Source organism: Coregonus lavaretus (genome assembly GCF_964263955.1).
Source record: "Coregonus lavaretus genome assembly, chromosome: 9".
NCBI classification, from domain to species: Eukaryota; Metazoa; Chordata; class Actinopteri; order Salmoniformes; family Salmonidae; genus Coregonus; species Coregonus lavaretus.
In genome coordinates this window covers 35,831,544-35,844,700 of record NC_139996.1, presented here as the reverse complement: position 1 = coordinate 35,844,700, position 13,157 = coordinate 35,831,544, and the positions used below count along the sequence as shown (strand labels likewise).

Below are 13,157 nucleotides of genomic sequence, written 5' to 3'. Positions count from 1 at the left end.
AGAGATGCTCTGCTTTTATGACGCCACACTCCAAAAAGCAAGTCTCGCAGGCTCTAGTTTTATCTTATCTTGTCCAGTCATGTGGTCAGACGCTGCAAGAAAATACCTAGTTAAGCTGCAGCTGGCCCAGAACAGAGCAGCACGACGTCTTGCTCTTCATTGTAATCAGAGGGCTAATATAAATACGATGCATGATAGTCTCTCTTGGCTAAGAGTTGAGGAGAGACTGACTGCATCACTTATTTTTATAAGAAATGTTGTGTTGAAAATTCCAAATACAGTGGGGAAAAAAAGTATTTAGTCAGCCACCAATTGTGCAAGTTCTCCCACTTAAAAAGATGAGAGGCCTGTAATTTTCATCATAGGTACACGTCAACTATGACAGACAAATTGAGAAAAAAAATCCAGAAAATCACATTGTAGGATTTTTAATGAATTTATTTGCAAATTATGGTGGAAAATAAGTATTTGGTCACCTACAAACAAGCAAGATTTCTGGCTCTCACAGACCTGTAACTTCTTCTTTAAGAGGCTCCTCTGTCCTCCACTCGTTACCTGTATTAATGGCACCTGTTTGAACTTGTTATCAGTATAAAAGACACCTGTCCACAACCTCAAACAGTCACACTCCATACTCCACTATGGCCAAGACCAAAGAGCTGTCAAAGGACACCAGTAACAAAATTGTAGACCTGCACCAGGCTGGGAAGACTGAATCTGCAATAGGTAAGCAGATTGGTTTGAAGAAATCAACTGTGGGAGCAATTATTAGGAAATGGAAGACATACAAGACCACTGATAATCTCCCTCGATCTGGGGCTCCACGCAAGATCTCACCCCGTGGGGTCAAAATGATCACAAGAACGGTGAGCAAAAATCCCAGAACCACACGGGGGGACCTAGTGAATGACCTGCAGAGATCTGGGACCAAAGTAACAAAGCCTACCATCAGTAACACACTACGCCGCCAGGGACTCAAATCCTGCAGTGACAGACGTGTCCCCCTGCTTAAGCCAGTACATGTCCAGGCCCGTCTGAAGTTTGCTAGAGTGCATTTGGATGATCCAGAAGAGGATTGGGAGAATGTCAGATGAAACCAAAATATAACTTTTTGGTAAAAACTAAACTTGTCGTGTTTGGAGGACAAAGAATGCTGAGTTGCATCCAAAGAACACCATACCTACTGTGAAGCATGGAGGTGGAAACATCATGCTTTGGGGCTGTTTTTCTGCAAAGGGACCAGGACGATAATTTGCAAATAAATTCATAAAAAATCCTACAATGTGATTTTCTGGAATTTTTTTCCTCATTTTGTCTGTCATAGTTGACGTGTACCTATGATGAAAATTACAGGCCTCTCTCATCTTTTTAAGTGGGAGAACTTGCACAATTGGTGGCTGACTAAATACTTTTTTCCCCCACTGTAGTTTGCATAGTCAACTTACACACAGCTCTGACGCTGTCACGCCCTGGCCGTGAGAGGCCTGTTGTCCTTAGTTGGTTTGGTCAGGGCGTGAGTTTCTATGTTATATATTCTATGTTTACGTTCTAGTTAGTCTATTTCTATGTTGCAGTTCTAGGTTGTGTGTCTATGTTTGGCCGGGTGTGATTCCCAATCAGAGACAGCTGTCGCTCGTTGTCTCTGATTGGGGATCATACTTAAGTAGCCTGTTTGCCTACCTTAGTTGTGGGATCTTGTTTCCTGTTAGGCTGGTATGTGTATAGCCCTTTGGACTTCACCTTACGTTGTTTTGAATGTTTATTTGAATTAATAAACATGTACGCTTTTCACGCTGCACCTTGGTCCGACCCGTCTCTCAACGTTCGTGACAGAAGATCCCACCACAAAAGGACCAAGCAGCGTGCCCAGAAGGAGCAAACGCCTGGTACTCAACAGGAGCCTACGTTGGTAGATGTCCTCCTCGGTTGGGGGAAAATCACTGAGGAGGAGGCCGTCCGTTACGGTAAGGAAATGAAGGAGGAAGCCCGGGTAGGAGAGGATCAATGGCGACATCAACGAAGCCGGCCGAAGAGGAAGCCCAAGAAGTAGCCCCAATAAAATGTTGAGGGGGTGCTCACGGGGTGGACGACGAGGCAGCAGGAGGCCGGGAAAGGGCTGACTAGTGAGGAGGAGGCCGCTATTTTAGAGGTCCTCCAAGACCTGCGGAGCGAGAGAGAGGAGCCCCGACCACTGCACCCAGTGGGGTTCCAGTTGGAGTCCCTACGACCATGGGAACAGGAATGGGAACAGTTTTACACTGAGGAGTCGGAGGATGACGACGATGAGTTTCTGTTCCCTAAGTCGTGGGGGCTCCCGGATGAGTCCTCACTGGAGGAGGATTGGGCGCGGAGAGAGAGGGACTGGAACAGTCGTACATATCCAACGCCAGTTCCCAGCCCGGTATGTCCTGTGACTGCTTCTCGCACCAAACCAGTAGTGCGTGTTCCCAGACCGGCACGGTCCGTGCCTGCTCCTCGCATCAAGCCAGTGGTGCGTGTTCCCAGTCCGGCACGGTCCGTGCCTGCTCCTTGCACCAAGCCAGTGGTGCGTGTTCCCAGTCCGGCACGGCCCGTTCCAGGACAGGAACACGCACCTAAAATGGAGTCAGCAGGTACAGTCGGTCCGTCCAGATCTTTGGAGGAACGTATCCAACGGCAGGCGAGCAGGATCCAGGCTCTCGGCAGCGCAATGGAGCGCGTGGTGAGTAGATTGGAGCGATGGGAGAGAGGTGGCGTTTCTACACCTCCTCCAACCACACAACTCACCCGACCTCCAGCGACGGTCCCCTGCAGGGAGCACTTTAGCGTGTCAGTGCCCATTCTGGGGCCGGCAACCAGCCCAACTACAGTGTTGGAAACCACCTCTGCGTCGGTGCCCAGGGTGGGCACGACGTACAGCCCCGTGTTGGAGCAGGAGCTCCTAAACGTGTCGGTGCCCAGTCTGGGGCCGGCAACCAGTCCTACTACAGGGCTGGAATTTTCCTCTGCGTCGGTGCCCAGGCTGGGCACGGCGTTTAGTCCTGCTACAGAAATGGGGATGGATACGGGTGCGGAAGTTTGCTCCACTCCGGAGCCAGAGCAATCCGCTCCACCGGTGCCTGATCCAGCTCCGGTCAGCGGCTCCATTCCGGAGTCAGAGTATTCCGCTCCACCGGGGTCCAGTTCTGCTCCGGTCAGCATCTCCACTCCGGAGCCAGAGCAGACCGATCCACCGGTGCCCAGTCCAGCTCCGGTCAGCGGATCCACTCCAGAGCCAGAGCAGTCCGCTCCACCGGTGCCTAGTCCAGCTCCGGTCAGCAGCTCCATTCCGGAGCCAGAGCAATCCGCTCCACCGGTGCCTGATCCAGCTCCGGTCAGCGGCTCCATTCCGGAGCCAGAGCATTCCGCTCCACCGGGGTCCAGTCCAGCTCCGGTCAGCGGATCCTCTCCGGAGCCAGAGCAATCCGCTCCACCGGTGCCTGATCCAGCTCCGGTCAGCTGCTCCACTCCAGAGCCAGAGCAGTCCAGTTCGGTACGGCCCGTACCTGCTCCCCGCACCAAACCAGTGGTGCGCGTTTCCAGTCCGGTAAGGCCCGTGCCTGCTCCCCGCACCAAACCAGTGGTGCGTGTTCCCAGTCTGGCCCGGCCCGTTCCTGCTCCTCGCACCAGACATGTGGTGCGTGTTCCCAGTCCGGCCCGGCCCGTACCTGCTCCCCGCACCAAACCAGTGGTGCGTGTATCCAGTCCGGTAAGCCCCGTACCTGCGTCCCGCACCAAACCTGTGGTGCGTGTATCCAGTCCAGTACGGGTCACCAAGCCCTAGCCTGTTTGCCTACCTTAGTTGTGGCAAACCCTATTTGACCTAGTTAGTTTGTGTGTATGTATTGATATGTAGCCTACGTGTGCCATTTTTAAATGTATGTAGTTCTGTCCTTGAGCTGTTCTTGTCTTGTGAAGGTAGGAAACAACATCTCCACTACGCTGATCCTCAACACAGGGGCCCCACAAGGGTGCGTCCTCAGCCCCCTCCTGTACTCCCTGTTCACCCATGACTGCGTGGCCACGCACGCCTCCAACTCAATCATCAAGTTTGCAGACGACACAACAGCAGTAGGCCTGATTACCTACAATGACGAGGCAGCCTACAGGGAGGTGAGGACCCTGGCAGAGTGGTGCCAGGAAAATAGTACCATCTGCACAACGCATCACCGGGGGCACACTGCCTGTCCTCCAGGACACATACAGCACCCGATGTCACAGGAAGCCAAAAAGGACTTCAAGGACATCAACCACCCGAGCCACGGCCTGTTCACCCTGCTATCATCCAGAAGGCGAGGCCAGTACAGGTGCATCAAAGCTGGGACCGAGAGATTGAAAAACAGCTTCTATCTCAATAGCCATCACTAGCCGGCCTCCACCCAGTACCCTGCCCTGAACTTAGACACTGTCACTAGCCGGCTACCACCCGGTTACTCAACCCTGCACCTTAGAGGCTGCTGCCCTATGTAAGTAGACATGAAATCACTGGTCACTTTAATAATGTTTACATACTGTTTTACTAATTTCATATGTATATACTGTATTCTTGTCAATGCCATTTCGACATTGTTCGTCCTAATATTTATCTATTTCTTAATTCCATTATTTTACTTTTAGATGTGTGTATTGTTGTGAATTGTTAGATACTACTGCACTGTTGGAACTAGGAACACAAGCATTTCGCTACACCCGCAATAACATCTGCTAAATATGTGTATGTGATTAATAAAATTTGATTTAATGTTCTGTATTATGTCATGTTTCATATTCTGTGTGTACCCCAGGAAGAGTAGCTGCAGCTTTAGCAACAGCTAATGGGGATCCCAATAAAATACCAAAACCTTGCCATGCTCCTGAGTGGCACTGGAGAATGCCCATGGCTAAAATCAATTTATGCTGAAACGCACACACACTGACACACATATACATACACCACCGTTCAAAAGTTTGGGGTCACTTAGAAATGTCCTTGTTTTTGAAAGAAAAGCAAATTTTTTGTCCATTAAAATAACATCAAATTGATCAGAAATACAGTGTAGACATTGTTAATGTTGTAAATGGCTATTGTAGCTGGAAACGGCTGATTTTTAATGGAATATCTACATAGATGTACAGAGGCCCATTATCAGCAACCATCAGTCCTGTGTTCCAATGGCACGTTGTGTTTGCTAATCCATGTTTATCATTTTAAAAGGCTAATTGATCATTAGAAAACCATTTTGCAATTATGTTAGCACAGCTGAAAACTGTTGTGCTGATTAAAGAAGCAATAAAACTGGCCTTCTTGAGACTAGTTGAGTATCTGGAGCATCATCAATTGTGGGTTCGATTACAGGCTCAAAATGGCCAGAAACAAATAACTTTCTTCTGAAACTTGTCAGTCTATTCTTGTTCTGAGAAATGAAGGCTATTCCATGCGAGAAATTGCCAAGAAACTGAAGATCTCGTACAACGTTGTGTACTACTCCCTTCACAGAACAGCGCAAACTGGCTCTAACCAGAATAGAAAGAGGAGTAGGAGGCCCCGGTGCACAACTGAGCAAGAGGACAAATACATTAGAGTGTCTAGTTTGAGAAACAGATGCCTCACAGGTCCTCAACTAGCAGCTTCATTAAATAGTACCTGCAAAACACAAGTCTCAACGTCAACAGTGAAGAGGCGACTCCGGGATGCTGACCTTCTAGGCAGAGTTGCAAATAAAAAGCCATATCTCAGAGTGCCCATTTTAATATTTTATTTTTATTGGCCAGTCTGAGATATGGCTTTTTCTTTGCAACTCTGCCTAGATACTCAACTAGTCTCAAGAAGGCCAGTTTTATTGCTTCTTTAATCAGCACAACAGTTTTCAGCTGTGCTAACATAATTGCAAAAGGGTTTTCTAATGATCAATTAGCCTTTTAAAATGATAAACTTGGATTAGCAAACATTACATGCCATTGGAACACAGGACTGATGGTTGCTGATAATGGGCCTCTGTACGCCTATGTAGATATTCCATTAAAAATCAGCCGTTTCCAGCTACAATAGCCATTTACAACATTAACAATGTCTACACTGTATTTCTGATCAATTTGATGTTATTTTAATGGACAATTATTTATTTTTTCTTTCGAAAACAAGGACATTTCTAAGTGACCCCAAACTTTTGAACGGTGGTGTATGTCTATATTTCATCTTAAAAACACACGAGGTACACAGTGAAGGAGTCATCAGTCACAGAGTAGCCCGTCGATTCATTCGGTAGAGAGTGACTGATGGACACACACTGCCAGTGCATGGCTGCTCTACTGCCCTTCAGTAACTAGCACAGCAAATGACCCATGAAGACAAATGACTGGCATCAAATAGTAAAACATACACAATACCTCTCTGGTATTCTCCATCTAATATATCTATTTTTAAAAATGGTAGGCACACAAGGTTAGGTATAAGTCTTTGATTAAGAGCATTGGTGTATTAGAGGATGATGAGAAGGTCATAGGGTTCATCCCAGTTTGACCCTGATGTCCTGGTCATAATAGAGCACCTGCAGTAGGATGGCCATGTCTATAAGGATCTGGACTGCCCCACACACCCAGAACTGGGACGGGCTGTCGTTCATCACAAAGTATGTTGTCTTGAAGATGTCTCCAGCAGTCCACAGCAGCACCATCTTCACACTGATACAAGAGAGACAAGGATAAAGAAAAAATAAATATGTAGCAAGCTATGACAAAGAACAACAATTATCCACCATTTTATTAATTTAAGTTCATTTTCCCTGTATATAGCCATGTTACTTTTACTCATTATTCACAGTGCATTTATTCCTCGTGTCACTATTTATATTATTTATCTTATCTTTAACTCTTCATTGTTAGAAATTGACCCATAAGTAAGCATTTCACTGTTAGTTTACACCTGTTGTCTACGAAGCATGTGACAAATAAAATCAAATGTAGATGTGATCCACATTTGGGAGAACATCTGTTGTATACACGTAACGATAGGCTCAACAATAAGCTGATGCCAGGACTCAACAATACCACTGTTTCATTACTGCAATCTGAAATCACTACACAACAGAACGTTTGAGACGAGTAAAAGAGAACAGCAGATAAACAATCAATGAACAGAGTAAAGTGGCCAGCAAAACAATGATTGATCAGGCAGAGCGCTGCATAGACATCAGCAGTGCAGGCTAATACCCTCAAGTGGCGCACAGCAGCTATCTCCACATGAGCTCAGACAATACTCTACTTCACTAAAGTTTCAACAAAACTTATTGAAATAACATTTTGAGTGAGAATGATTTCCATTGTGACAGAGAATGTGACAGGGTTCAACTGAAGACAGACTGCTGAAAAGCAATTTTCAAACCTTTATTGTAGAGTGATTCTATAGATTTGTTTACGGTGAGTTTCGCCTGAGTCCATGTTGTCATACAGAAGGATATTTGCTAAATGATCATTGTGTGTAAATAATGTAAGTGCAGTTTCAAAGGGTAAACAGTTTCTTATTAACTTAAAACAGCTGAGACTTGCTTTCACTGTTCTGCTGATTTTTTTCTCATGTTTATCAAAATTAAGCTGAGAGTTGATTCCAAGATACTGTATTTAACATCAGAAACCTGCTTGATTCACTCTCCTTTGATCATAATGTTGAGTGATTCTACCATTGGCTGTTTTCTGGAGGAAAAACAAATCACAGAGGTCTTATTTATGTTCAATGTCAAGCATGTGTTATCAAGCCATTCTACAATTGAGTACATGTGTATATGCTTAGAGGTTTATATGGGTTGAAATAAAGGTGAGAGTTTGTGTATGTGGACACATCTATAGCATACGATGTGAGGTTGTATACAGACCAGGAAGAATACCTTCACTGTATACGAATGTGTAGGTCAGCATACAGTACCAGTCAAAGGTTTGGACACACCTACTCATTCAAGGGTTTTTCTTAATTTTTACTATTTTCTACATTGTAGAATAATAGTGAAGACATCAAAACTATGAAATAACACATATTGTAATAACCAAAAAAGTGTTAAACAAATCAAAATATATGTTATATTTGAGATTCTTCAAATAGCCACCCCTTGCCTTGATGACAGCTTTGCACACTCTTGGCATTCTCTCAACCAGATTCATGAGGTAGTCACCTGGAATGCATTTTGATGAGCAGGTGTGCCTTCTTAATGCGTTTGAGCCAATCAGTTGTGTTGTGACAAGGTAGGGGGGAATACAGAAGATAGCCCTATTTGGTGAAAGACCAAGTCCATATTATGGCAAGAACAACTCAAATAAGCAAAGAGAAATGACAGTCCATCATTACTTTAAGACATGAAGGTCAGTCAATCCAGAAAGTGCAGTCGCAAAAACCATCAAGCGCTATGATGAAACTGGCACTCATGAGGACCACCACAGGAATGGAAGACCCAGAGTTTCCTCTGCTGCAGAGGATAAGTTCATTAGAGTTAACTGCACCTCAGATTGCAGCCCAAATAAATGCTTCAGAGTTCAAGTAACAGACACATCTCAACAACTGTTCAGAGGGGACTGTGTGAATCAGGCCTTCATGGTCGAATTGCTGCAAAGAAACCACTACTAAAGGACACCAATAAGAAGAAGAGACCTGCTTGGGCCAAGAAACACGAGCAATGGACATTAGACTGGTGGAAATCTGTCCTTTGGTCTGGAGTCCAAATTTGAGATTTTTGGTTCCAACCACAGTGTCTTTGTGAGACACGGTGAGGGTGAACGGATGATCTGCGCATGTATTTCCCACCGTAAAGCATGGAGGAGGAGATGTTATGGTGTGGGGGTGCTTTGCTGGTGACACTATCTGTGATTTATTTAGAATTCAAGGCACACTTAACCAGCATGACTACCACAGCATTCTGCAGCGATACGCCATCCCACCTGGTTGTTTTTCAACAGGAGAATGACCCAACACACCTCCAGGCTGTGTAAGGGCTATTTTACCAAGAAGGAGAGTGATGGAGTGCTGCATTAGATGACCTGGCCTCCACAATCCCCCGACCTCAACCCAATTGAGATGGTTTGGGATGAGTTGGACTGCAGAGTGAAGGAAAAGCAGCCAACAAGTGCACAGCATATGTGGGAACTCTTTCAAGACTGTTGGAAAAGCATTCCAGGTGAAGCTGGTTGAGAGAATGCCAAGAGCGTGCAAAGCTGTCATTAAGGCAAAGGGTGGCTATTTGAAGAATCTCAAACATAAAATATATTTTGATTTGTTTAACACTTTTTTGGTTCACCTCCTCCATGCTTCACGGTGGGAACCACACATGTGCAGAGATCATCCGTTCACCTATTCTGTATTTCACAAAGACACGGCGGTTGGAACAAAAAATCTCAAATTTGGAATCATCAGACCAAAGGACAGATTTCCACCAGTCTAATGTCCATTGCTCGTGTTTCTTGGTCCAAGCGCGTCTCTTTTTCTTATTGGTGTCCTTTAGTAGTGGTTTCTTTGCAGCAATTTGACCATGAAGGCCTGATTCACGCAGTCTCCTCTGAACAGTTGATGTTGAGATGTGTCTGTTACTTGAACTCTGAAGCATTTATTTGGGCTGCAATCTGAGGTGCAGTTAACTCTAATGAACTTATCCTCTGCAGCAGAGGAAACTCTGGGTCTTCCATTCCTGTGGTGGTCCTCATGAGTGCCAGTTTCATCATAGCTGTTGATGGTTTTTGCGACTGCACTTGAAGAAACTTTCATGTATTGACTGACCTTCATGTCTTAAGGTAATGATGGATTGTCGTTTCTCTTTGCTTATTTGAGCTGTTCTTGCCATAATATGGACTTGGTCTTTTACCAAATAGGGCTATCTTCTGTATACCACCCCTACCTTGTCACAACACAACTGATTGGCTCAAACGCGATAAGAAGGAAAGAAATTCCACAAATTAACTTTTAATAATAATAAATAATATGCCATTTAGCAGACGCTTTTATCCAAAGCGACTTACAGTCATGCGTGCATACATTTTTTTTTTTTTGTGTATGGCTCACATGAGGACCGCCACAGGAATGGAAGATCCAGAGTTACCTCTGCTGCAGGTACCAGCCTCAGAAAGTTTAACAAGGCACACCTGTTAATTGAAATGCATTTTTATTTTTTATTTAACCTTTATTTAACCAGGTAAGCCAGTTGAGAACAAGTTCTCATTTACAAATGCGACCTGGCCAAGATAAAGCAAAGCAGTGCGATAAAAACAACAACACAGAGTTATATATGGCATAAACAAAAACGTACAGTCAATAACACAATAGAAAATAGTCTGTGCAAATGTAGTAAGTTATGGAGGTAAGGCAATAAATAGGCCATAGTGCAAAATAATTACAATGTAGTATTAACACTGGAGGGATAGATGTGCAGAAGATGATGTGCAAATAGAGATACTGGGGTGCAAATGAGCAAAATAAATAACCATGTAAATAACAATATGGGGATGAGGTAGTTGGGTGGGCTAATTACAGATGGGCTGTGTACAGGTACAGTGATCGGTAAGCTGCTCTGACAACTGATGCTTAAAGTTAATGAGGGAGATAAGTGTCTCCAGCTTCAGAGATTTTTGGCTGTGTAAGGGCTATTTTACCAAGAAGGAGAGTGATGGAGTGCTGCATTAGATGACCTGGCCTCCACAATCCCCCGACCTCAACCCAATTGAGATGGTTTGGGATGAGTTGGACTGCAGAGTGAAGGAAAAGCAGCCAACAAGTGCACAGCATATGTGGGAACTCTTTCAAGACTGTTGGAAAAGCATTCCAGGTGAAGCTGGTTGAGAGAATGCCAAGAGCGTGCAACGCTGTCATTAAGGCAAAGGGTGGCTATTTGAAGAATCTCAAACATAAAATATATTTTGATTTGTTTAACACTTTTTTGTTTACTACATGATTCCACATGTGTTATTTCATAGTTTCCATTACACGCTTGTTTGAAATAGGACAAATATAAGCACCCCAAAAATTACTATAATAATATCGACAGGGCTGTAGTGGAGCGGGTCGAGAGCATAGAGTTCCTTGACGTCCACATCATCTAGGATTTAATCCAAGGAGCCTCACCGTAATGACTGCGCGTTTGAGCTACAGACTTCTGGGTTATACCATTGGATTAGTTTGTAATTAACAGGGGCTGAGCTACAGCGGTGTTTGTGAGACAAGGGTAGATCTTGAAGGGGCACAAGTCTTTTTTACGTTTTTTTTTTTAATGGTTTGAGCTACAAACTATTAAAATCTATCTATGAAAAGCTGAGACTCTCAAGAACACACACGTTTTGCTCTATGATGCTCACAAGCTACACAAGATCTGTTAGAAGGTAAGCGGCTCTTCAACATAGAAGATCATAGGAAATCCCAGGACAAAGTGTCTATATTGGATCCTTCTATGTGCTTCTATGCCCACATAAAACAAATATGTAAAATATCATTTTTCAATCTTAAAAACATTGCCCGGGTCATACCATCACTCTCCCAGCCAAATGCAGAGAAACTCATCCACTCCTTCGATTTCTCTCAGATCAACTACAGCAATGCGCTGTCTGGTGGCCTCTCAGCCAAATCACTACAGAGGCTCTCAATATTAGGAATGTGTTCCTAATGTTTGGTATACTCCGTGTACAGGATCGACTTCAAAATTCTCATGCTTGTATTTAAAGCCTTGAATGGATTGAGCCCCACCTACGTCTGCGACCTCATCTCAATCAGTGAACCACCTCACACTGCCTCAAGTCCCCAAAACACGTCTCCAAACTATGGGGGATTTTTACTCCCCAATTTCATCATATCCAATTGATAGTTACAGTCTTGTCCCATCGCTGCAACTCCTGTACGGACTCAGGAGAGGTGAAGGTCGAGAGCCGTGTGTCCTCCGAAACACAACCCCGCCAAGCCACACTGCTTCTTGACACAATGCACGCTTAACTCGGAAGCCAGCCACACCAATGTGTCGGAGGAAACACGTACACCTGGCGACTGTGTCAGCGTGCATGCGCCCGGCCCACCACAGGAGTCGCTACAGCGCGATGAGACAAGGACATCCCGGCCGGCCACACCCTCCCCTAACCCGGATGACGCTGGGAAAATTGTGCGTCGCCTCATGGGTCTCCCGGTCGCGGCCGGCTGCAACACAGCCCGGCATCGAACCAGGATCTGTAGTAATGCAGCCTTAGACCGCTGCACCACTCAGGAGGCCTTTAAATCCCACTTCTTTTTCATTGTCCTAGTCCCAATCTAAAATGTATTTAGCACCTAGCCCACTATTGCTATTTTATCTGCCTTGATTGTAAATGTATTTTGTTTTTATTGTATATCTTTTTTTTTGTAGTAGGGTTGGACGTTAGCCAGATTCTCATACCATCTTACCGTTTCTGTACCATTCCGGGGTATACAGTATTACTGAGTGTGTACACAAGGGCCGCTATTTTTGACGCAGAAAACAATTAAGGAAACAGGGATCTTGATCCAGGAGGGGATTGAATGTCTCTGCTGTAACCAAGAAGCTTGATCTTGACATCTAGCCACTTAGCTAGTAAGTTAGCAAACGAAATGCATAGCTGGAGCCCTGAACTGGATATAATTTATTTGACACATCTTAGATTTCTTATAGTTATACTTAACTTATAGTTAGAAGCAGTGGCGTAGCATGCACCCCCACAGCACCCGCAAGACGGGGGTGCCCCCAAACCCCCCCAAAAATGTATATTTTGAAATACCCTGGTATACCTTATATCGCCCAAGCCTACTCAGTAGAGCTTTGCGATAACTAATGAAAATCACTATACAAATTAAATGTATTATACTATATAAGTTCACATAGTTGCTGGCACAAACTCCAAACTCTACACAGTTGTTACTGCCTAGTTGGATATTAATTTCCCAGTGAGCAAACAATTTCTGTATTTACAGCATTCATATAAATACATTTATATCAGGTTTTTGCTTTGGCGGACCTTATTTTATTTTATTTACATTTGTCAATAAAACTCATGAAACTATTTATGTCAAATTGTTGTGTGTTCTACTTGTAGCCCTGGTTGTCCTGAAAAGAAAATGGTAAAATACTTAATTATGAGGCTAAATATAAGGGCTGGACATGTAGATAAATGAAAAGCCGATTTTTGCTGGGGTCTTG

General features: G+C 44.5%; 1 protein-coding gene across 2 annotated transcripts in view; it reads right to left on the bottom strand.

Annotated features, from left to right (window-relative positions):
* Positions 1-6,129: 6,129 nt before the first annotated feature.
* Positions 6,130-13,157, bottom strand: part of LOC311134459 (solute carrier family 66 member 2-like) — a 100,561-nt gene continuing 93,533 nt past the window's right edge. The window contains exon 5 of one of the 2 annotated variants that reach the window (XM_084168140.1): positions 6,130-6,678. In XM_084168140.1, coding sequence (XP_084024266.1) covers positions 6,504-6,678 — 175 coding nt within the window. In that variant the 3' untranslated portion in view covers positions 6,130-6,503. The remainder of the gene's footprint in view (positions 6,679-13,157) is intronic. The other variant, XM_084168141.1, reaches the window with a different exon arrangement.